Source organism: Andrographis paniculata, unplaced genomic scaffold (genome assembly GCF_009805555.1).
Source record: "Andrographis paniculata isolate CXL003 unplaced genomic scaffold, ASM980555v1 Contig59END, whole genome shotgun sequence".
Lineage (NCBI taxonomy): Eukaryota > Viridiplantae > Streptophyta > Magnoliopsida > Lamiales > Acanthaceae > Andrographis > Andrographis paniculata.
In genome coordinates this window covers 3,086,426-3,110,391 of record NW_026137594.1, presented here as the reverse complement: position 1 = coordinate 3,110,391, position 23,966 = coordinate 3,086,426, and the positions used below count along the sequence as shown (strand labels likewise).

The window sequence follows — 23,966 nt, the reverse complement described above, 5'->3', positions numbered from 1 at the left end:
AATATACAGATGTTTCAAATTTGAACGCGTCGAGCGATATTGACTATTCATAAAATTGCAATCTCAATCTGGACAACTTGTTCACAATTTTTATTTGACCATTTGAATTGCTAAAATTTGTAATTATCTTATTGAAAATTAATATCTTCATATGCTAAAATTTTATTCTCTCCACCCCCAAAATAGGTGTTAAGTGTTACAGTCGATAGACAAGAGAATTTAGGAAAATTATGAATATTAGTAAATAATTAAGATAATTATACATTAAATTTAAAATAATTAATTAATATAATAGAAATAAAAAATTAAACTGATAAAATTTAAAATATGATTATAAAATGATTTTCTAAAAAAGGATGGAAGAAAATGGAACATATGAAAGAGAGTATTATTATTTTTAAAATAATATAAAGTTCCTATTTAAATTAATAAACTTTCAAGTTAGGGCCTTGGTCCAATTATAAGAAAATTATTGGGCCGTTTTAAAATTTAACTGTAATAAGCTCAATTTATTTCGGCCCAATCAGTTTTCTCTTCTTCAAGTAAATTATACGAGAATTTCCCAATGTCTGCAATCTAAAACAAAACCCTGACCCGACGCACCACGCGAAAAAATTCACCGGAGCTCATTGCCGTGGCCGTATTCGACTGCGCCGGAGAAGGATAAGGTTGGTCTCTTCGGTTGTAAGTCGGAGGAAGTCTCTATTTTATAGGATCGTTCCACTTATGTCGATATTGTGAGAGTCTGTTAGCTGGAAATGAACTCGGCTGGTTAATTTCATTCAATAAATTTAGTTCGCTTTCTATTGTGCGAATAATTCTGGGATGAATTTTCCCTCTTGTCGTTTTTTCACTGTAAATTGTGGAATAGGAGGTAAAAAACGGTCTGCGATGAAATTATGTGGATATTGCCGTAGTGGTTAATGAATTTGAAGAAATCATGCGAAGGGAGGCGTGGGCAGATCATGGGGGTATTAGATACACATTTTGGGCAGTGAAATTACCTTAAGTGGCTTGTTTTACAGCTCTTTATTAAGATGATTATGCTCATTGAATATTCAACTTATGCATTTTTATGTTTGTTATGAGTGCATTGTTTTGGAGTTGGTTGGTGTTGTGCAATAAGTATGGAATCTATGATGTTTGAGTGTATAAATTTAGTGAATCACAGTGAGCTTGTGGTAGTTTTCCTTAGAGAAATGGAAGAAATTGTATATGTGTTGATTATTGTGTTTGGTTCGGTACTATAAGTGCAATGTGGTTTCTTCATGGTGTTTATAATATTTATCAAATTAAAATCCATTTGGAGAAGCATATTGGACTGATGTAGCTTAAGTGCGGGCGCGCTTGCTGTTGTAGGCTTAATTTTAACTGACAAAATGGTTATGAATCTGTTCTTATTTCAGTGTATGAAGTTTTGATATTGTTAATTGCGCATTATCTCTATTTCTTTGTATTCCTTTAGATTCATGATAAGTGATCGTTGTTTTTGCTGAATGTGTTGTAGATAATTATGGCAAACAAAGGTTGGGGTCCTCCTCCTCATCCTCACCACCTCCGTCCTCTTCCTGGCCCTGGGGTCGGGCATCCTGATCCATATATTTCGGGGATTCCTCCACCTCATGGCGGTTTCCACCCACCTTTTGAGATGTTGGGTCCTCATGAAATAATGGAACAAAAGCTCTCTGCGCAACATGCTGAGATAGAAAAACTTGCAACAGAGAATCAAAGGCTTGCTGCTACCCATGGAACTCTAAGACAAGATCTTGCTACATCCAACCATGAGCTGCAGATGATACATGCTCGTATTGCTGATACAGCGGCTGAAAAGGAGCAACAGATGAGGGGTCTTGCGGATAGAATGGCAATGATGGAGTCTGAACTGAAAGGTTTGGATGCCGTAAGAGTGGAGTTGCAGCAAGCACGAGCTGAAGCACAGAAGTTGGCTGTTTCAAGGGAGGAACTAATGTCAAAGGCGCAGCAATTGAGTCGTGACCTTCATATGGCTCACACGGATGCAAAGCAACTCCCTCCTTTAATGGCCGAACTTGATCGGCTGCGACAAGAGTATCAGCATTGCAGGTATTAATATATGCATATGCCGTGTGAAAACATAATGTGTTTGTTTGGTGGTTTGAGTTGTGAATAGTAAAATTTTAAATTTGAATGTTATGTTATGTTCTAAATATAAAATTGATTTTTAGTATAATAAATAAATAAAAAATTAGGTATCTGATTTGATGTTTTTATTGAGAACAAATTTAATAGATATTAAAATTCTCAAAAAATCTCCAAACAAACACAATCTAAATTATGGAATCCATGTTAAGAAATTGCATTTTCAGTTGTATCTTCTGTGTCACTAATGATCAATCTAACATACATCATTTTTGTCTCTTCTTCAATTTTAGTAACTAAATTTAAACTTCTACGAGAAAGTTGTTTTGAACTTCTGATGTTTATTCGACTTAAATACCACAGGGCTACTTATGAGTATGAAAAGAAGTTATACAGTGACCATCTCGAATCACTTCAGGTGATGGAAAAGAACTATATGGCAATGTCCAAAGAAGTGGAGAAGCTTCGGGCGGAATTGACTAACTTTGGTCCACGGACAGGTATAGGTCACTATTACGATTGTCTTCAGTATGCTTGCTTTTCACTTTCTTTAACTATAATGGCACGTGTATTGCAATGCAAATGTAGGAGCACCGTACGGTGGTTCTGCTGGATATAACGATCATTATCCTTTGGGCAATTATGCTTCTGTTCAAAATTCATATGGTGTTGGCCAGGTAAATGCATCTTAGTAATTAAATTATAATTTTGTAATGTCGTTCATGTTAACCAAATACAAAATGGAAATCTGGGACTTGTTGAATAAATTGAAAATATCCTCCAAAGCGTGCTCCTTTTTATGTGCAGATGATCTTCATTTTACTCGAATAGTTTTTCGTAATGAAATACATGCTTTTCTTAGAGGTATCAGTATCGATACAAGAAATGTTTTGATTCATTTAAAACTTTCCCATTTATGCAGTCCTTATGTCTTCACAATCAACATCGATTTTAATTCATTGCAGCAGGGCATTGGCAGACCTGGTGGCGTACCCGTCGCCGGGGTTAATTCAGCATACATTCCACCACAATCTGCTCCATATGGTTTCGGGACTGTTCACGATGCTTCCAGAGTTCCTGGTTACAGCGCATCTAACGGACCTGGCTACGGGCTTTCTGGAGCAGGGCAGGTTGGATCTACGTACGAACCTCAAAGGGGACCAATCGGCGCTGTCCCTGATGGACATATCGGATCAGCTGCTCCTGCTTATATTTCCCATTCCGGACCTGGATATGACCCTCAGGCGGGATCTACTACATCGGTACATAATTTCCAGATGGGACCTGGATATGATTCTCGTAAAGGACCTGGGTATGATGGACAGAGCGCTCCTCCTTATGATACGCAAAGAGGTTCGGGAGAAGAAGCTCAAAGGAGTGCGGCGCACGTGCACGATGGCGCCAATTTTAATGCTTCAGCCGCTCCAGGACCTGAAGGTCATGTTTCTACGAAGAACTCAGCTTATGTGTCGATGCCAGGAACTGGAGCTGGAACCGGATATCAACCCGTACCCTGAGGTTGAAAAACCGTGTTCATATGTAAAAGCTGAAGATCCCGGCCATTTAACTGCATACTATAGGGGTACGACCGATCGACACTTGTTCAGATTCCTCTTTTGTTTCTTCACAAGGTTTTATGATGTTTCCATCAGGTAATTGACCGATCAATGAGCAGTACGATGGATTTGGATGAAAATAGTCGCGTCTATAAACACGCTTAATGAATGCGTTATGAAGCATCGATTTGTGTTCGTCTAATTGTATGGTTTACAAGGCGTTTGATCGACGTAGGTTTTAGGTTACGGATTACTACTATCTCTTTCTCGTTTCCTTTTGGTAACATAGCGCTTCGAGATATGATTGCGAACAGCTTATTCGATGAAGGTGTAATTCTCGGATTCGTTGTCGACGCTGAGGAATAAAGTTTGGGTTTGAAGGAAGTAGCTGTTTCGATTTGCCCGACCACTGGTTGTTAGAGGATCGAAGAATGACGACATGGCCTGTTCTTCCCGGTTTTGTGAGCCATCGATGTCTTAAGATTGTACGTTTCATTGCTTTCGAGTACTGATCTTCGTCGGCATGTCTGGAATCTGTTTCGACATCACTTGGCTTGTCGTGGAGACGCTTATGTTGCACCTGCAAAAATGTATGCGGAAAAACTATGCTTGAGGACATCGTTTTCGACCGCATCACTCGGGCCGTGCATTGCTTCGAGATAATCGGTTCGACACTTCATATCTATCATTTTTTGTATCAAATTTTACTGCCTGAAATTCACTAGAGATCGATCGTAAATAAAATGAATTATGTATTTTTATATAGAATCGTACATTTTGAAATTTTTTTACTGTGATTGGGAAATTGTGTATTTGTTTTTTTAATAGATTTGGTTTGAATTTATTATTAAAATAATATTTAATAGAATATTTTGTGATTTTTATTTTTTTTCTCAGTGATAGTTTAAATAGTAAATTTTTGAACATTTGTGTTAAAGAAACACTCCTATAACTAAAACGAGTAAATAATATGCAAATGACAACTAATACTTTAGGGTGTGTTTGTTTGGCTATTTCTTTTAAAATTTATTATTCATTATTTTTTTTAAAAAAAATTTATCAAATTAAATATTTATTTTTTATTTATATTATAATAAAAATCAATTTTATATTAAAAATATTACATTAATCTCTATTTATATTCTATCATATAATTATTTTAATTTATTTATCCGACCCGCCACGAGACCCGTACCCGTGTTTTTGGAAAGGGTGGGATTCTGGGAGGGAAACGTGATACTGAATACTCCACACAAAAATCCCAAATTCAAAAATCAAAAGGATTTCACTTTCGCGGCGTCATCGCATTCGCACGCAGAGATGCCGAGCATGGCAAGCAATTCAATCCGTCGTCCACACCTCGCTGCGGTCGATCGCCACTTACCTGCAGGTTTCGTCTCCAATTAGACTTGTTCGATGCAAATTTGTTGGATTGGCGTTAGGGTTTATCCTGTGCTTTATTTTAACCGGATTTCTTACCATTCGGGATCTGGAATGCAATTAGGGTTTGGGATTGGGTGTATTTAGTTTCGTCCGTGGCGATACTTAGTTGTGTTTTATGTTCTGCAGAGCCTGCGAATTTACCTGTCGAAGGAATGGAAGCGGTGGTAGCTACAGTGAGCGGATATCACGGCTCCGAGAGATTCAATCTCATCAAATTGATTGCTCGAGCGGGTGCTAGTTACGTCGGAAATATGAACCAGTCTACTACGCATTTGGTAAGAATTCTAGTTAATCTTTTACTTGGTCGATTATTCTCTTTTACTGTTTTGTTGAATTTCAGTATCTGTGTTGTTGTTGTTGACAGTTCTATTGCTTACGTTCTCTAGGTGTGCTGGAAATTTGAAGGAAGAAAGCACGAGCTTGCAAAGAAGTTAAAGATAGCAATAGTTAATCATCGGTGGATTGAAGAATGTGTAAAGCAAGGAAGGCGTGTCTCAGAGGATCCGTACCGTTTTCATAGGTATTTTCTGTAGGGGTAGAAAATATACACAAAGAGTGTACTGCTAAGGGCTAACTGATATTGCCCTGTGTTATTTTTCTTGCAGTGGCGAAGAAATCGGACCCCTGACTTTGGACGTCCCGTCAAGTACCAACTCTGCAAAGGTTCAATTTCAAGCATCAAGAAAGAAGAAAACTGTGGTTAATATTGATTGTGATGACACAAATGATGACCCTTGGACGGATCCAACTGTTTTGGATGAGGTTGCTCTCTGAATCTATGATTTTAATTTTATAGTGTTGATGAATTACATGTGTTTGTGTTAGTGATGTGATCTGAATTCCATGAATTTCCCTGCCTATGCGGTGTTTATCAAAAGGATTACAATCCATAGAAGATATCTGTGGTTCTATGAGTTCAAGATTCTATAGTCCTCTAGATGTCGTCCCCATTCTGTATCGTCTCTTTTTGTAAATTTGAACAAGCACATCACCAGTATTTGATGATTTTTTATTTTTGCTGCTAACGTTGCTTGGTTTCGTTGCAATATTGTTTTTTATTTTGGTTTTTCCTTGGCTGCTAATTTATTTATGACAAAATTGTGATTTGTTATTGCCTTCAGGATCTGTATTCTCGGCCAAGGAAGAAATCAATTAGAAAGTACTCCAGCATGGATTGTCCCAGTAGCAGTATATTCTGCCTGGAGATTCCGCCGAAGCCAACATTTGTGGAGGTATTGTAACTTTATTAATCAAAACTTTTTTCCATTCCATGCATTCATAATTGGGAATTTTAAAAATTGCAAGCCACTAAGTTATTTTGTGGATTTAGGTTGATACTTCTTTCTATAAATGTCTAAAGAAGTATCAAAGCTTACTTGACTACTCAATCAGAAACATAATTAACTGTAATTGTCGTGATTTGTTAATTGTTTGTAGCATCGTTAGGTGAACATAGAGCAGAAGGTTGTTTAACCTTATCTAGAAACTCCCTTAATATACCCTTTCTTACATAGCTTTGTTTTCAATAAAAAGATTAGCAATATCATTTGATGTCGAGATTTTGCTAATGCTAATAGATCGATGAAGCGAGCCCTGTCCAGACCAGACGCTCCTCCAGACAAAAGAAAGTAAAACCTACTTCTCCGGCACACCACTCCAGGGTTCGTAGGCTGGTTAAAAAACATTCAAGTGAGGATGGTTTGTCCGTAGATGGTTTACCTGACCGAAATAGCGGTGGAATTCTTTCTGATAATGAAGTTGTCGAGACACACCTCAGTTCATCCATGAGGAACACATCTGATACAAGGTGCAGTTCTAGTGGACAAGAGAACATCGATGCTCCAGAAGATGTCACAGAGATTGGGAATGAAAACAGTGAAAACCCGAATGCTAGTGCTTCTGCAATATCTCCCCTTCCCCCAACTCCAGAGGACATAAAAAAAGCTTCCCCCGAGGATCTTGCTGGCATTCACCCTGCTAGACTCCCTGCATCGAATGAATTATCATGTGTAATATGTTGGACAGATTTCAGTTCCACCAGGGGAGTGCTACCGTGTGGTCATCGATTCTGTTTCTCATGCATCCAGAGCTGGGCAGATCACATGGTATGTACTTAATTCTCTGTTATGCCAACTGCAGTTTAGTTATAATGGTGGTTCGATTGTTCTTGCGCGCTTTCTTACTTTACATGTTCGATTCATATTTTGATAGTATCGATCTATTTTTCTAACTGTGATGTGTATCTATCTATTTATCTGTCCAGGCTTTATTAAAAAGGCCCTCAACATGCCCTCTCTGCAAGGCAAGCTTCATATGCATCACTAGAGTGGAAGAAGCTGTCTCGTCGGATCAGAAAATATATTCGCAAACAATCCCCTCACTTAGCTCCCAAATGGATCTGTATATTCTCCCTGATGAAAACCATGTTCCTCCTAGCAATGTGAGAGATTCTCTTCTCTCATCAGCAGTTCAACACACACACATGATATACATATACCCACATATATATATATCTATCTATATCTAACTTTGACTTTCGTTTTTTCGGATGTCTGGTGTTTGTGTAGCAATCGGAAATGGTATGCTGTGGATGCTTCAGCAGGGAACCTGAGGATCTCTTGATCAGATGTCATTTCTGCCAGGTTAGATGTGTTCATTCCTACTGCCTTGATCCTCCATTGCTGCCATGGACATGCATTCACTGTAAGGATCTCCAAATGCTTTACTTCCATAACCGCTAGTTGGTTCATTACATATTATACATAGCCTTTTCGATCCTCTTCTTTTCCTGCATCATATATGTTTTTTAATATAATCCATATGGACTTTTTTTTTTTTTTACTGTTTTTGATAAAGTGCATTTATAGGCTTATCAATTTGTCTCCTGTTTTTACTCTAATTCTTCCATTTTGTTTTATACAATTCCTTTTGTATATATGGGTGTGTTTGTTTGGGGGGTTTGGATTTTGAGTTGGGATTTGAATAGTTAAAATTTTGAATTTGAATAGTTGTATGATGTGATATAAATAGGGTTTGATGTGATGTTTTGAATGTAAAATTGATTTTTAGTATAATATAAAAAATAAAAAAATAAGCGTTTGATTTGATGTTTTTGGGGGAAAAAATAGGATGAATATTGGATTTAAAATCTAATCCCACAAACAAACCTTAAAGAGTGTTTGTTTAGTGTTTATAATTTTGGCTGTTTTCGTTGTGAAGTACAAAGGATTGTGAAAGTATTACTTCTGTTAATAGTAAAATTCGGTTGAAGTGCAAACTTGATTTGGTAAACTCCCAAAGTTGTTACACTACTGACAATGAAAAGTAAAATGCAGAAAACGAAATGGTGGTTACATATGATTGAAGATGACTAAATTTTTGGATGAACCGATATATATATATATATATATTATGTCTTTCATCCAAGCGCATTTCGTTCACTCATTTAGATATGGACATACACCTAGCTTCAAGTAAATATTACTAGTTGGGGACATATTTTTTTGGCCAATTTGGGTCTCTTGCAAACTAGTGCAAAATTCATTGGAAAATCCAAATCGAATATAGTGCCTTCAAGTCCCCCCCTCCCACTATTTTTTTAATAACGCGAGAATATGCTATATTTTTAGTGCAATCTAAATAAATTTCAAATCGAATTTAATAGCATGCAAATTTATTCGACAAAACTAGTCACATTAGATGACTATGTGTGACAGATAAATCTTTTTTTTTTTTGGTTCATATTGTATTTTTCAAATCCCTTTGTACGATCATCTGCTAGATTACGTAGATCTTACCAAAATGTTAGGGTTTAGGGTTTGTGGTTGGCAGATGCCTCCACTTTTTCTTATGATGTGCCCAATCTATTATCTCAACTAACCTTTCGATTTTTTCTTTTTGATAATACGAGAATTCACAATCATTATTAGCCCCGGGCAAATGAGAATACGTGGAAGACAAGATTTAGAAATATCGAGATTTGAACCCATCGAATTCATTGTCACACCACACGACCATTCATACATTATGGGACCGGAGCTATCACTTTTTGTTAGTAAGGGAAACATATAAAATACAAGCACCTTCAAATCCATTTTACACAAACCTCGACTCCTAGCCCTACAATTTAGGTGTTGCCAATGCATTCTTTGGGCCGTCTAGGCCCGATAGTTTTGCCAAATCAAAATGGGCACACCAACTTATTCCTCATTGCCACCTATAACGAATTACTGTAAGTATACTTGACGGCCAACTTTTAAATTAAGAAAAAAGATCTTAAAAGTTTAAAAGTAATACAAACTCACTTAACTAGGTCAAACCGCTTTAATTACTTTCTATGGCATTTTATTTTATTGCAGGTAACTATAATGATTTAACTAATTTGAGTACTCATTCAATGTGAACGTGCAGTATTAAATACGGTTACCATTAGAAAAGAAAATGATCTATGGTGATACACTAGGAAGTAAATAAGAACAAAAATATTAATTTTTTACTAAATGAAATGAGAAAAAAAAAAAAAAAATGGTAAATTTTGAAAAAGCAAAATCTCCCGCTTTTTAAAAATTAACTTAAATTAGAATTATATACACACATATCCTTAAGCATGTCAATATATAAATAAATGGATATCTAAATAGTATAAAAACAATATACTCAAGGGAAAGGATTAGGTGCTGATATTTTACAATAAACACCATGCTGATTAGTGTAATATAATTACACACAATTATATAATTTATAAAATAAGTTAACATACTTAATTTTTATACTAATCAGCACCCAATCCTCCCCTGTACTCGAATATCTATAAAGTATATTTAATTATACAAACAATAAATATAATTAAATAAAGCTTGACAAATTTACGTCATGATCATTATTGTATATAACTACAATTTATAAATAAGCATCAATTTAATTATATGACATTTTAGATTTATACAGATTCTTATCGAAATAAAGAGTGTATATATTTAGTATTTATAATTTTAATTTTTTATTGTGAAATATAAAAATATTAAAGAAAATTATATTGTATGTATTTTTATTATTTTGTAAATAAAATATTTACTCTCTTTGTTCATGAAAAATATATTTATTTAGACAAAATGTTTTAATAAATATATTATTGTATTGATTAATTGTAAAATAAAATATGATTTTTTTAGGGAAATAAATGTAAAATAAAAATTAAAAAATTAAAAATTAAAAAATAAAAAGTTATTTTTTTTTAAAAAATAAATAGAAAATACTACAAAGTACTTTTTTGTGGACAATATATATATATATATATATATGAAAACACACTAACGGATAGGGTGTCTTGGATTATGATTTAAAATTAATTTTACAAGAATCGGTTTCTAATATAATATATATATACTTAATTCTACAAAATATCAATTAAAATATTAATTAATTTAAAATTGAAATAAAAAATTAAAATTAAATAAACTTATATTTTTAAATAATATTTTAAGATAAATTCAACATATTAACCGAAAAAAATTAGCAGATTGTTAGTAAATATATAAGTTTATATATATATATATATATTTAACCTACCATAGTTAATATAATTAAAAATGCATATTTTTATAAGAAAAAGCAGTTTTTTCAATGCAATGTAATTATTATTATTATTATTTTTATAAAATAGGAGTATATGTATTTTTAAAATCTTATATCTAAAATACTATTCAAATTAAAAAAAATCAAAATAAAAATAAAAGCAAAATTTTAAAAATATTAATGTCATTCAAAATAAGTAAAAACTAACTATATATATATATATATATAAGAGCACAAGACTGATATTAATATCTAAAGAATTTCTGACCTTCGTCGTGGATTTTATTTCCATTCTTCTGAAAATCATCTTCTTCCTCCCTCCCTGCAATTCCATCCATCCTCTCCACCAAGAAGAAGAAGCAGAAATGAACCCTACAATGAAGAAGATTCAGGCCTCCGAACTCCCTTCCTCAGGGAAAACACCTCTTACCCCCGCAAGAAATCTCGCCAGAATCGCTCCATTCATCGCCTTTCCCCTTCTCTTCATCACCGTTTTTGTCTACTGTATCGCCCTTGCTCACTTTTATCCCAAGAAATTCCCCACCGTCGATAATGCATTCCAATATCGATCCCTAAATCGCTCCAATAATTCTGCGCCGGTCGCCGGGAACCACTCAATTGTTAATCTGAAGAATCCTCCTAATCGAGATATTAATAATAGGAATCCTGCTCCGATCGCCGCCGGAGATGATAGGAGAAAGAGTGAAGAAACGGTTATGAGTATAACTGATAAGAACTGCAACCTGTTCACCGGCCAGTGGGTGAGGAATCACGAAGGAGAACCGTACTACACGAACGCGACTTGTCACGCAATCCAGGAGCACCAAAACTGCCTCAAATTTGAGCGACCTGATACCGATTACTTGAAGTGGAAATGGAAGCCTGACGGATGCGAACTCCCCGCCGTTGATCCGAGCGAGTTTCTCCAACTTGTTCGCGGTAAGGCCATGGCGTTCGTCGGAGACTCCGTTGCTAGGAATCAGTTGCAATCTCTCGTTTGCATCCTCTCCAAGGTTAGAATCAATTGATTGATTAATTTGTGGTGTTTGATCTGTTCTGTTCTGGATTTGCCTTTGGATTTGATGGCGGTTACTTTTCCGATCAGGTTACGTATCCTCGAGATTTGTCCGATCCACTGGACCAAAACCGACGCTACGAATACAGAGAATACAACTTCAACGTCTCTCTGTTCTGGTCGCCGTATTTGGTGAAAACCGGCGGATTAACGGACGACCAGAGGCGACCGTTCAATCTGTATCTCGACGAGTTCGATCCTCTCTGGCCGAACGAAATCGCGCGTTTCGATTACGTAATCATCTCCGCCGGCCACTGGTTTTTCCGACCGACGTACTTCTACGTTGACCGCCTCCTCGTCGGCTGCCTCTACTGCACGGAGTCCACAATCCGCCAGAGATCCGCCGGATTCAGCTACCGGAGAGCCTTCCGGACGGCCTTCCGCGCGATTATCGAGGCGGAAGGATTTAACGGCGTGGTTTTCCTGCGAACATTCTCTCCGTCGCATTTCGAGGGCGGACGGTGGAATAAAGGCGGCAGTTGCCCTCGGACGCTGCCGTTCGGCAGGAACGAGAGCGCCATGGCGGATTATACGGCGGATTTGTACGGTATACAGCTGGAGGAGCTCAGAATTGCAGAGAGAACCGCGGGGAATCGCCATGGCGGTGAGGTGAAGCTGAGAGCGATGGACGTGACGAAGGCTATGCAAATGAGGCCGGACGGACATCCCAGTAAATATTGGCAACGGCCAGGGGCAAATCCGACATTTGGCTATGACTGCGTGCATTGGTGCTTGCCGGGCGCCATTGACACGTGGAACGAATTTTTGATGGAATTGCTCAAGAGAGAAGAGTTAAATACGACATCGTATGTACCTACACAGTTGAGGTAAAAATTCTCCCATTTTTTTACTAATAATTGAATACAATCTTTTTTCTTTTTTTTTCGGTGTATTATTGGTATTACGAGTTTTTCTTTTTTCTTTTTTTTTTTTTTAATTTTTTTTCTTTTTTGTTTTTGTTTTTTTTAATAATGACATTCTAAGTATAAATATATTAGTAATATTCGATGAGCTATAAAGGATCAAATATTTTTGGTTAAGGTGAAGTAAAATCATTATTGTCTTTTATTGGAGATTTTGGAGGGTTTTGATATCTTTAATATGTAAATTTGTATTCACTATATGTGTCAGTGATGAACAATGAGTTGTTAATGCATAAAAAATTCAAATTGAATTTATATAATTTTGTATTCAATTTCGTAAATATTAGTTTAGATCAATTTTATCATATTGTGAAATTAAAATAAGAAATTTCTAATTAATTTATTTTGCCTTAGAAACAAAACAAAAATCTTCCCTATTCGTGTTCTTCTCTGAAATTGGAGGACGCCTTCCTTAAACCGATCGATGTGGTCTTTAGTTTCCAGCCTTGCGACTTCTAGCCGCGGTGCCTGTCCTCGGTAATAGCACAGCTGGGCAGCGGCGACTCCGGTGGTCGGCGATTCCTCCGGCAGCAACAACAGCTCCGAATAGATGGCAACACTTAATCCGTATCAAGATAAACTATTTTTTTTAATTGTATTATATATATAATATTATAAATATTTTTACAATTTACAATATATTGTACAAATACTTCTTCCATCCCATAACAACTTATCCGCTTCGTTTACTTAACTCTGAAAATATCATTATATTTGTATAAGACACTAATAAATTTCTTTAATTTGTAATACGTTTTGATACAATAATTAATATTTGATAGATACTTGATTACGGGACAATGGGACTATTATTATTTTTAAGATTATACAATCCTATAGAAATATTATTTTTAGATAAAAAAAGAAAACAACAACAACATCCACTTTCTTCTCTGTCTTCTTACCTCCCTCAATTCTCGTCTTTCTTTTTTTTTTTTTTTTTTTTTTCTTTTTCTCCTTCATGATCCTACTGAAGGTTGAGAAAAATATTATTGGTTGTGCTTAGGAGTCCGATGAGAAATTTTGAGTACAAAGAAAATCATGAACGGAAAAGAGGACGAAGAAAAATTGAAGGAGCACCAGATGTGGCGAGGCACACATCAACGCATGGGGTGGGTCCCACACAAGTTTTTAATTTTTTTAAAAGAAAAAAAATAGAAAAACGTAGAAAAATCTATGTCGATCTAACGATGGATATATATATATATATATACACGATATGTGCCGTTTGATTAATTAGTTAGTTCTCTAATCTGGACCGCCGATCAAGAGATTAATTAAATATAGGCCGTTGGATCAAAAGATAAATATAGGCAGTTGGATACCCCTAACTCTAACGGTAAATACATATCCTATATATCTAATTATAGCAAGGGTGTGAACTCATTTTCTTTTATAGTTTTGAAATCCTGCAATTTTAGAATTTTGAAATTTTTTATTGTTATTATTATTTTGATTTTTATATAATTTTTTAAAATTATAGTTTACTATTTCATTATTTTCTCTTATTAATATTTTAATTAACTATTTTTATTATATATAATTTTCATTTTAATTACTTTATTTGTTTATTATATTACAATTCATAAATAAATAAATAAAATTTTAGAACAAACATACGATATTCTATATCTATTTTTTAAATAATTTTATAACAGTTTAAAATTTTAAAAAATCTAATGAATTTTAGATTAATTTTATATATATATATATCGGTGTTTTCAATTTTGTTTATTTAATTTACTTTTTAATTTAATTCATTTTTTTATTAATAATTGTATTTGTATTCATATTTGTATGGTTATATTAATGAAAAGTAAAATATATTTATAAGTTAATTTAATAGAACAAAAAATACAGTTACGATAAAAGTGGTAGAGGGGTGATGCGGTTAAAAGAAAATGAGTAGTGAGATGATATAATTTTTATGATCTATATTCTATATTATATATATTTGGAATGGAGTTTTTGTGGTATTTTTTTTATAATTTTGGTATTTTTGGGATGTATTGTATAATTTTTATTTTTTAGTAGATGATATATAATTTTATATTTTAAAAAGTTGTATATAATTTCATTTTTTTTGAAAAAAATGTATAATTTTATTTTTTTTAAGTGATATAATTTTAGTTTTTGGAAGTAATATATAATTTTATTTTTTAAAAAAATAATGTATAATTTTATTTTTTAAATTGATATATAATTTTACTTTTTGAAAAAAGTGATATAATTTTTATTTTTTTAAAAATAATTGTAATGTATGTTTTTGTGATAAATTGTTATGAAATAATAATATTACGTTATCTATGTTTAATTATTATATCATATTTGTCTTGATAGCATTTAATTATTGTTACGGAAATTCCAAGAAATCAAGATGAGATAATAAAGACAAAAGAACACAAGAATTTGGTAACCCAGTTCGATCACGATGATCTACGTCTGGGGGCGCTGCCAAGCCAGAAATTTTACTATAAAGTACACAGGCACATGTTAAAGTGAGAATACATGGATATTTATAGCCTAAGCCTTTGACAATAATATCCAAATCATATCTCTAAAATCTAAAATATAATATCCAAATCATATCCCTAGATTTTAGGATATAATCAGGCTTCATATCCCAACAATCTCCCACTTGAAGACTGATTTCATCTTCCACTTCAACATACCTCATCCAATCTCCACTCTTCACCATTCGGTGTTCTGATTCGAATCATTCATTTACCTACAATTTTCAGTGTCTCATCATCTCCAAGATAGACAACACCAAAATTACTTGTGGTATAGGATTCCATGATTCTCGAATCACTGCATGAGTGGAATGATGCTCGACCAAAATCCACGACTCCATTGGACTGCTGACGCTCAGAATCAGCGCATCGGATATCTCCTCCGTTGCGTTTGCTGAACCCTGATCCTTCTCCGGCGCCTTGCACTGTCGTTTCAAGTGCCCCTTGCAGTTCCAATATACCACCTGACTTGCATCTTCCTTGTCCTTATTCTTCGGCTTCAACTTTGACCATTCTTGATCTTCACGCTTTCCTTTTGCCTCAAATCTAAATTCAGTCGAGACATTCTTCCAAAGGGTTAGTCGAATCGCACCCATCGTCTTCCTGTCGATCTTCTTGTATTCGGCTTCATCCATGTCTTCGAATTTCTCCTTCAATACCGCATCTAGATCTTTACCATACATGTAATCTTCTATCTGCATATTTCAAAAATCGAAGTTCATACCATCGAATACCTTGACAACACGACGATCACCCATTTTGACTCCCACAAACAAACCAAGGTTCACTTGATATGAGAGCACATCGGATATCTCCTCCGTTGCGTTTGCCGAAACCCTTATCCTTCCCTGCCAACCTTGCACCGCCTATCACAAAGGGACTCGCTGCCTGACCTATCAGTCGGGACCGACCCAACACCGCCAGGAGACTTTCGACACAAGGCACCTCCGCAGGTCACAAGGATTTCCACAGCCACAATCAATATCCGATGCCTCCCAGTCCACCTTACCAACGAACCAGACTCTGATACCACTTGTTACGGAAATTCCAAGAAATCAAGATGAGATAATAAAGACAAAAGAACACAAGAATTTGGTAACCCAGTTCGATCACGATGATCTACGTCTGGGGGCGCTGCCAAGCCAGGAATTTTACTATAAAGTACGCAGGCACATGTTAAAGTGAGAATACATGGATATTTATAGCCTAAGCTTTGACAATAATATCCAAATCATATCTCTAAAATCTAAAATATAATATCCAAATCATATCCCTAGATTTTAGGATATAATCAGGCTTTATATCCCAACAATTATTTATTTAAAATTATTTTATTTGTAATAGTTATTAATTATAAATATTAATTTTTATATATGTAATTTTTAAATAAAATATAAATTATATGTATATGGATCTAATGTAAAAATAAATTAAAGTTGATGTGTAATTTATAAATATGAAAAGTTATATAAAATAATATAAAAGAGGAATATATAGTGAATATACTTTTTAGAATAAAAATTGAAATTTATAATTAGAATAAAATTACTGCAAATAATTGCAGTTTTACTGTAGCAACTGGAAAAAATAGAGTGTAGGATTGGAGATAGCCTTACACAAGTACTATCGTTAATCCTACCTATAAAATATACTCAGAATAGTAAAAGTAAAATTTTTCATCTACTCTATAATTATTGTTACTGTTAAAATTGACAAAAATATTATAATTTGAGAAAATTTTCTCATTTTTTCTTATAATTTTAAAATTACATTAAATTTTCTTATACTATTTTCATAATATTGAAATAAAAATTCTTTTCTATGAGATTTTATATAATATTTTTTATAAATACAAAAAAAAAAGGAAAGTTCATTTAATTTTTTTTAAAATATTATAATATTTTTAAAATATAAGAAAATCTCGCATAATTTTAAATCATATAATACAAACTTGTCGGAGAATAATGAGTTATAAACAATTTTGTCATAATTTAATGGTATAATCTACCCATTGGGAACCATTATATAGGCCCCCAACAATGTTGATTTATAATTTTGTTTGATTTAGGACATTATTGAAAAAATCCTAATTCTATCTGTGTCGGCCCATCACTCGGGCATATTTAATAAGGGTTTGGGCTGGCCCATCACAAACCCTTATAGACGGGCCCATTTCGGACCCATTATAAAAGCCCGGCCCACCAAACCCCTCGATATTCGCACCATTTAATTTTCACACAAAAATTTCAAACCTGCACAGGGCAAACAAAATGTTAGTCAAAAAGTGATCAGACCAGACCCCATAAATCAAACCTGCAATTGCAATCCAGCTCAAAAGTATCCATCAAAATATGGCTCAATTTCAGCTACATACATATATCCCTCTATTTCTATACACACAACAAAAATAAACCCCCCACAGCCTACAATGGCCATTACCAAATTTCTCAAGGCTTACCTTCCCGTCGCCGTCGTCGTCTTCTTTTTCGTCCACAATGTTTCCTCCATCGGAATAAACTACGGCACCGTAGCAAACAACCTCCCGCCGCCCAAACAGGTGGCGCAGCTCCTCCAATCCACCATCATCAGCAAGGTCAAGATCTACGACACCAACCCCGAAATCCTCGAAGCCTTCTCCAACACCGGAATCGACATAATAGTATCCGTACAGAACTCCGAAGTCGCCAATCTAAGCTCCAGCCCCGCCGCCGCCGACCGGTGGTTCACTTCTCATGTCGCTCCTTTCATTCCGGCGACATCCATAGTCGCCATTGCAGTCGGCAACGAGTACTTCACAACTGCAGCAGCCGGAGATGCCGGCGATCCCAACGACGCATTATTCCAGGCCATGCAGCACGTGCATGGAGCATTGGTGGCACGTGGCCTCGACCGGAAGATCAAGGTCACCACGCCGCACAGCATGGCGGTCCTTGCGTCGTCATTCCCGCCGTCAGCTTCCACTTTTGCTGCTATGCTCCTCCCCGCAATGACGGCCATCGTCGGGTTCTTGGCCGACACCAGTGCGCCGTTCATGGTGAATGCGTACCCCTACTTCGCCTACCGCGACAATCCGAAGACGATCGATTTAGAGTACGCATTGCTGGGGAATGGGACAGGGGTTGGTGATCCGAAGGGGTACACGTACCACAACATGTTGGATGCGCAGATTGACGCTGTTCGATCCGCCATCGCCTCCCTCGGATTCGGAAACCGTTCGATCAAGATAGTCGTGTCAGAATCTGGGTGGCCATCGAAGGGCGACCCCGGAGAAACCGCAGCAACACCTGACAATGCAAGGACTTACAACACAAGATTAGTGCAACGCGCGCAAACAAATAAAGGGACTCCGATGAAGCCCAACGAGAGCATAGAGATATTCGTGTTCTCCTTGTTCAACGAGAACAAAAAGCAGGGCGGAAGCAGCGAGAGGAACTTCGGCATATTTTCTGCCGACGGTTCTAAAGTGTATGAAGTGGATTTGACCTGCCAGTTCTGTTCGGAAAATGGGGAGAAACTCGGATTCGGTGAAAAGCCACCCGGGGCAGGAATCAACAGGGGTCCATCCGTGTGGTGCGTAGCGAAACCACACGCCGATGAGAAGGTGATCCAGGCGGTGGTGGACTTCTGCTGCGGACCTGGAGGAGTCGACTGCAGGGAAATCAACAAGAAAGGAAACTGTTATGCACCAGATAAGATACATGCACATGCTTCGTATGCCATGAATGCCTACTATCAGATGCACGGAAGGAACTACTGGAATTGTGACTTCAAAGGGACGGCCTTAGTTACCTTCACCGATCCAAGTAAGTTCGTTCATCACCATTATCAAAGTTATAGCTTATAATTCATCATATGAAACCTAATCTAATGTTTCTCAATATGGTTTCAGGCTATGGACAATGCAGATATGCACAACAGTAAAGGCACACAGTGAAAACTTCAAGAATTATTACCAAGGGGAAGAGGGCATTGGATGCTTTTGAGGATGTCAAATTCTCGATTGCTGTTCTTTCCTCTCTGTATGTCAAAAAGTTTTAAAGTTGAATTCTCCACAATCTGAGGCTTTTTCCCAGTCCCATAAAGATGCCCCGCTTTCTCGAGACAAGATTTACATGTTTTCTTTCTGCCCCGGAAACGTGCACTGGTGGGATACCACTGGGACAAAAGGAATCTGCAATATTTGAGCATCCATAATATAGAACAAAGAGAAAATTCAACACAGATGATATAATATATAAAAGGAAATGAATAAAACAAGAGAGAAACATTACCGTGGATTTGACGATTTACCTGGGCTATACTCATACATATATTGTAGTTATATACCATAATATTGCCAGCATATACGACAAATAAATGTAAAAGTCTAAAGCTCTAGGTTTCCCACTGCTGTGTTTCACAAGAATCACTAACAGATATAATGACCAAAGGTATTCCGGCAATAGTAAACATTTAACAGTCATCAAATTTACAATCAAGGAGACGTATGACTAAGAATATGATTACTTCCTAGAAACAACCATGCTAAGAAGAGTCTAGAATGAAATCTTTATGAATACCAGAATGTGCAAAACTAATATGTAGAGCACAAAGGTCGATCTCAGTAGCATCAGCCTCTGCAAACTCTCACTCCGATTGGCCATATGAAGAGGAAGCTTTTGTTGAGGAGTTCCAAAATGAAAAGAAGAGGCAGTGTCCTCGTAGGAGCTGCTTCTTCCAAACCTATTTCTTGCTGCATTTCCATCCAAAGCGCTGCTTTCCATTCTTCTCCACAGTCCATTTAACTTTTCAAGCTCCATCTCCTTCACGCGGATTTCACCAACGAGACCTTCTGCCTGGGCCTGAAAGAACAAGTAAGATCATTTACTACTACAAAAAAAAAGGCTGCACAGAGCAGATTCATTACAGCAGCATTGGATAATAGGAAGTATAAGAAATCTACCTGTTTTGCAGCAAGTTGCTCAATTAAGCTGTGGAGCTGTTTATCCAATGTTTTCTCTCGCTGAGCTGTAATTGAAGTAGTTAATACAAATACAACGATGTAAACTACTGACAATTATTGTCACAATGAATCGCTTCAGTTTTTCAAACAAAAACTTCTCCATTTGACAACAAACCCGGCAGATTTTCTACTCTCACCATGATATTTCTGAAAGATTATGTTTTGTTGAGCGTAGGTCATTCTTTTAAGTCCTAAAAACTGAAATAAACTTAACTATCTCAACAGTGGATATACAACTAATTAACTAACAAATAAATGGTGTGATTCAAAATTTTCACCTTCCTCCTAACAACTGAAACCAACTTAACTATCTCAACAGTGGATTTACAACTAAATAACTAACAAATAAATGGTGTGATTCAAAATTTTCATCTTCCTCCTAGAGGTTTGTTTTACTTTCTTTGGTCTTCTTTGACCAGTGCACACATAAGCAAATTTATACGTAAACATACCCAATATTTATATCATTACAAGATACTCCATCAACGAATGCTAAGGACTAGAATTTGGTCATTGACTACAATTTAAAAATATACCTGGGGTTGGTTGCTTCAATGCGTTATCTTGAACCTGCTGCCATTTTATCTCCAATGCTTGAAAAATTCGTTCCATCGAAGCCTGTGAAGAATGGAAATTCTATAATATTATTATTCAGAAATAGTTTAATCAATTCAAATAAGCAATAGAATATATGAAAACAACATATTTATAAGCAAGCATGCACAAACCAATTCCTTTTTCTTGTCCTCTATCTTCGCTATTAAGGCAGCTTTTGCAGCTTCGGTCTCTACTTGTGCTTCAAACATTGATTTAGAATCATTAAGCACTTCATCGGTTTCTTTAGAGTGATTTGCAGAATCATTTGCTCTTTGAAGCTCAGCTTCCAGGTTCTGCTCCATCAAGTCTAATTCCTGAAAAAAATCATTGTGATATTCAAGGTACACTCTTCATGCTAATCGGCCCAAAAATCTAATATTGCAAACAATACATATGGCTGCAAAACTGAAAACACAAACAAAATCACCTAGTTTATCGAGAGAAGAGCTCTGAGTTTAGGAAACAAAAGTCTGACCTGCAACTTACTTCGTAGTGCATCTGCTTCCTGCAACTTTTCCTGTATTTTCATTTCACAATCAGATATAGCTTTCTGATACTCTGAATTTTCTTCTTGCAGGCTAACTTCTCTTAGCTGTGCCTGGAATGATTATGAGCAACTGTCAGATTTTACAATCACGTACTTCAATTCCATGTTTCGAAATCCAAGCAGAAATACTAGTAACCCAACAAGCCAATCGCAAGGGCAACAGAAAAAGGAAAATGATGAAAAAAAAATAAAAAACTACCGTGATTCAGATGTCATCAGATGATGGAAAACATGACGAAAAACGAGAATAACTAATCTTGTTTGGATTCACGCATTCAGTTAATTTACTTCAGTTGAACTCTATTCTTGATTAATGAATCTTGATATGGCCAATCACATTTTTTCCTGAAATTTCTAGAGTAACATTCTTTTTCATCCTCGAGATCAAACAATAGACAAGAAGTTTCACTGACAAAAGCAAACAATGCACAAAATCAAAACATCACTCATTAATAAAAACACCAATGTCACAAGACATAACAACAATGGAAACACCTGTTGCTTGGTAGCCGAGTGAGCGTTGAGTTGGAGAGCAAGAGCATTGTTGGAAGCGAGAGAATCAGCGTGGAGGTGAGGAAGGCGCTGCGAGATGTCCGGCGGAGGCAATCTCAGCCTCAGATCCTGGATCGAACGGTTAAGTGTAGTAGCTTTACGGTCAAGGTCATGAACATACGCCTGTTGCTCCGGAGTGAAGATTAGAGGAATTGAATCCGGATCATCTTCCGCACCACCTCTCTCGCCGCCGCCGCCCACCACATCCGCCGCCCAAGCTAGTAGCCCTGCCATCACTGATCACTGGAGCGGTTGCTTCCACTCACCACATCGGAGTTCTGCCGACCGAACCACCAGAGATATTCCCCAATTTTATTTTTCATGTAAATTAAGCAGTTGGATAAATTTAATTAATAAATTGATTAATAAAACAATAATTTAATCTCATTTTGTTAAAAATACAAAATTAATAAGATAATGCAACTGTGTTGTTGGCCCCATAATTTTGGGCTTATTCAATTTACGCCCTTCAACTACTCAATTAGGGCCTAATAGCCTAGTATCAAAATGAAACCTCCCCAAGACAAAGAACCCTGTCAGGTACAAGTAACAGTATAAATGAAAATATTTATGGAATTTTGTAGTTATTAAAAATAATAATATTTTATTAATTAATATAAATATTTTAAAAAATGATATTTTTTATAAGATAAATAAAAATAATAAATAAAAAACTTTGAATTGAGACAAAAGAATTATGTATTTCTCTTATTTATTCTAGTTAGGAATTGTATATATATATAGAAATAGAGATAATATTCTTTTTATAAAAAACACAATTCCTCACAAATATATTTTTTTAAAAGAATAATATATTATATATATATTTATTAATTTTATATTACTTACACTGTTTTTTATATTTCGCATAAAAAAAATATCTTTAAATTATTTTACTTAAAAAAACATATGAAATCTAATTTATTGTTATTCAAATATTTAATTTATATATATATATATATGTAGAATAACACTAATCATATATTATTTCACTTTTAAAACAGTAGAAACATTTGAATCAGCATCAAAATTAAGAAATATTAATATTATATAGATAGAGTGTAAAATTGTTTTTAAAAAATTTAAATATCTCCACTTTATATAATTATTGTAAAAAAAATAAAGATAATTAGTTACTAAAAATGAAAACGTAACTACTATTTTGAAATGGACAACAATGATAAAATAAGACTATTATTTTAAAGTAGCGCAAACAACTAAAACTAAAATATTATTTAAATAAAAAAATAAAAATAATACTTTTCCATATATTATTTCTTATTATAAAAAATAAAAATTGTAAAAAAAATAAAAATTCTAGACACGAAAAAGACATTGGCCATAAATTCCCTTGATTATAAAAAATTTGTTTGTCTATTGTTTTATTTTAAAATATTTTTATGTAAAATATAAAAATTTGTATCAACACTAAACAAAAAAAAAAATAAATTATATTTAAATTTTTATATATACTAGCAGAATACCTAGCTACACGGTTAAATCAACGAAAAAATTATAATTATATTTTTTTTGTTTAATATAATTTTTTTATATATTATATATATTTTTAATCAATATAAAAAAATAAAATAATAATAATTATATTTTTTTGTTTAATATAATTTCTTTATATATTATATATATTTTTAATTAATATAAAAAATAAAATAATATCAATGAATTATACTATCTGCGTAAATATTAAATTTTGTAGCATTTTACTTTTATTTCTTAATTGAATATAAGATATAATAGTATTATTTAAAATAAGTTTGAATGTAAAATAAATTACATTTTAAAATTTTAATATATTGTTTTTACATCTTCTTTATAACCGTAATTACAAATAAAAATTATTTATCAATATATACGTTGTAGTTCTATAATAAATTTAAAACATAAGTCTATTTTTTTTTTTTTGTTAAACATATATATGTGTTTATATAATTATTTTAAAAATTAGTAAAATATATACATTTAATTTTGGATAGTACTATTCATTTATTTTAAATTTATTTTTATCATTTTTAAATACAAATATATTAAAAATTAATTAATAAAAAATA

At 34.5% G+C, this 23,966-nt stretch overlaps 5 protein-coding genes across 8 annotated transcripts; 4 read left to right on the top strand and 1 right to left on the bottom strand.

Annotated features, from left to right (window-relative positions):
* Positions 1-553: 553 nt before the first annotated feature.
* Positions 554-4,457, top strand: LOC127258507 (protein FLX-like 2). 4 transcript variants are annotated; one of them, XM_051285368.1, is made up of 6 exons: positions 554-668; positions 1,508-2,082; positions 2,482-2,618; positions 2,707-2,795; positions 3,084-3,700; positions 4,003-4,457. In XM_051285368.1, the coding sequence occupies exons 2-5, from the start codon at positions 1,514-1,516 to the stop codon at positions 3,633-3,635; spliced, it is 1,347 nt and encodes a 448-aa protein (XP_051141325.1). In that variant the 5' UTR covers positions 554-668; positions 1,508-1,513; the 3' UTR covers positions 3,636-3,700; positions 4,003-4,457. The 4 variants fall into 4 exon arrangements, with proteins under 4 accessions (XP_051141325.1, XP_051141323.1, XP_051141324.1 ...); XM_051285366.1 differs by having other exon boundaries at positions 3,084-3,905; XM_051285367.1 differs by lacking the exon at positions 4,003-4,457 and adding an exon at positions 3,771-3,869.
* A 460-nt stretch (positions 4,458-4,917) lies between these two features.
* On the top strand, positions 4,918-8,039 carry LOC127257848 (uncharacterized). The gene is made up of 8 exons (XM_051284340.1): positions 4,918-5,064; positions 5,244-5,392; positions 5,504-5,637; positions 5,723-5,879; positions 6,239-6,349; positions 6,695-7,222; positions 7,381-7,557; positions 7,685-8,039. Exons 1-8 carry the CDS (start codon positions 4,995-4,997, stop codon positions 7,856-7,858), a joined length of 1,500 nt encoding a protein of 499 aa, XP_051140297.1. The 5' UTR covers positions 4,918-4,994; the 3' UTR covers positions 7,859-8,039.
* Positions 8,040-10,960: 2,921 nt separating this feature from the next.
* Positions 10,961-13,231, top strand: LOC127257849 (protein trichome birefringence-like 19). Its single transcript, XM_051284341.1, has 3 exons — positions 10,961-11,704; positions 11,797-12,593; positions 13,044-13,231. Exons 1-3 carry the CDS (start codon positions 11,057-11,059, stop codon positions 13,081-13,083), a joined length of 1,485 nt encoding a protein of 494 aa, XP_051140298.1. The 5' UTR covers positions 10,961-11,056; the 3' UTR covers positions 13,084-13,231.
* A 4,399-nt stretch (positions 13,232-17,630) lies between these two features.
* LOC127258321 (glucan endo-1,3-beta-glucosidase 12-like) lies at positions 17,631-19,230 on the top strand. The gene is made up of 2 exons (XM_051285119.1): positions 17,631-19,005; positions 19,092-19,230. The coding sequence occupies exons 1-2, from the start codon at positions 17,631-17,633 to the stop codon at positions 19,121-19,123; spliced, it is 1,407 nt and encodes a 468-aa protein (XP_051141076.1). The 3' UTR covers positions 19,124-19,230.
* Positions 19,231-19,620: 390 nt separating this feature from the next.
* LOC127258322 (uncharacterized) lies at positions 19,621-22,227 on the bottom strand. Its single transcript, XM_051285120.1, has 6 exons — positions 21,844-22,227; positions 21,277-21,399; positions 20,933-21,115; positions 20,741-20,822; positions 20,145-20,209; positions 19,621-20,043 (listed from the first exon to the last, which is right to left on the bottom strand). The coding sequence occupies exons 1-6, from the start codon at positions 22,132-22,134 to the stop codon at positions 19,738-19,740; spliced, it is 1,050 nt and encodes a 349-aa protein (XP_051141077.1). The 5' UTR covers positions 22,135-22,227; the 3' UTR covers positions 19,621-19,737.
* Positions 22,228-23,966: the final 1,739 nt, after the last annotated feature.

What these genes read in the sequence shown, in the direction of transcription:
- LOC127257848 (XM_051284340.1), top strand. Translation starts at nt 4,995, where the DNA reads ATGCCGAGCATGGCAAGCAATTCAATCCGTCGTCCACACCTCGCTGCG. An exon ending in GATCCGTACCGTTTTCATAG is followed by an intron (nt 5,638 to 5,722) that starts GTATTTTCTGTA and finishes TTTTTCTTGCAG; the next exon opens with TGGCGAAGAAATCGGACCCC. An exon ending in CGAAGCCAACATTTGTGGAG is followed by an intron (nt 6,350 to 6,694) that starts GTATTGTAACTT and finishes TAATGCTAATAG; the next exon opens with ATCGATGAAGCGAGCCCTGT.
- LOC127258507 (XM_051285368.1), top strand. Translation starts at nt 1,514, where the DNA reads ATGGCAAACAAAGGTTGGGGTCCTCCTCCTCATCCTCACCACCTCCGT. An exon ending in CAAGAGTATCAGCATTGCAG is followed by an intron (nt 2,083 to 2,481) that starts GTATTAATATAT and finishes TAAATACCACAG; the next exon opens with GGCTACTTATGAGTATGAAA. An exon ending in TAACTTTGGTCCACGGACAG is followed by an intron (nt 2,619 to 2,706) that starts GTATAGGTCACT and finishes ATGCAAATGTAG; the next exon opens with GAGCACCGTACGGTGGTTCT.
- LOC127258321 (XM_051285119.1), top strand. Translation starts at nt 17,631, where the DNA reads ATGGCCATTACCAAATTTCTCAAGGCTTACCTTCCCGTCGCCGTCGTC. An exon ending in AGTTACCTTCACCGATCCAA is followed by an intron (nt 19,006 to 19,091) that starts GTAAGTTCGTTC and finishes ATATGGTTTCAG; the next exon opens with GCTATGGACAATGCAGATAT.
- LOC127258322 (XM_051285120.1), bottom strand. Translation starts at nt 22,134, where the DNA reads ATGGCAGGGCTACTAGCTTGGGCGGCGGATGTGGTGGGCGGCGGCGGC. An exon ending in CACTACGAAGTAAGTTGCAG is followed by an intron (nt 21,116 to 21,276) that starts GTCAGACTTTTG and finishes GATTTTTTTCAG; the next exon opens with GAATTAGACTTGATGGAGCA. An exon ending in AGGACAAGAAAAAGGAATTG is followed by an intron (nt 20,823 to 20,932) that starts GTTTGTGCATGC and finishes CATTCTTCACAG; the next exon opens with GCTTCGATGGAACGAATTTT.
- LOC127257849 (XM_051284341.1), top strand. Translation starts at nt 11,057, where the DNA reads ATGAACCCTACAATGAAGAAGATTCAGGCCTCCGAACTCCCTTCCTCA. An exon ending in TCGTTTGCATCCTCTCCAAG is followed by an intron (nt 11,705 to 11,796) that starts GTTAGAATCAAT and finishes TTTTCCGATCAG; the next exon opens with GTTACGTATCCTCGAGATTT. An exon ending in TATGTACCTACACAGTTGAG is followed by an intron (nt 12,594 to 13,043) that starts GTAAAAATTCTC and finishes ATTTTGCCTTAG; the next exon opens with AAACAAAACAAAAATCTTCC.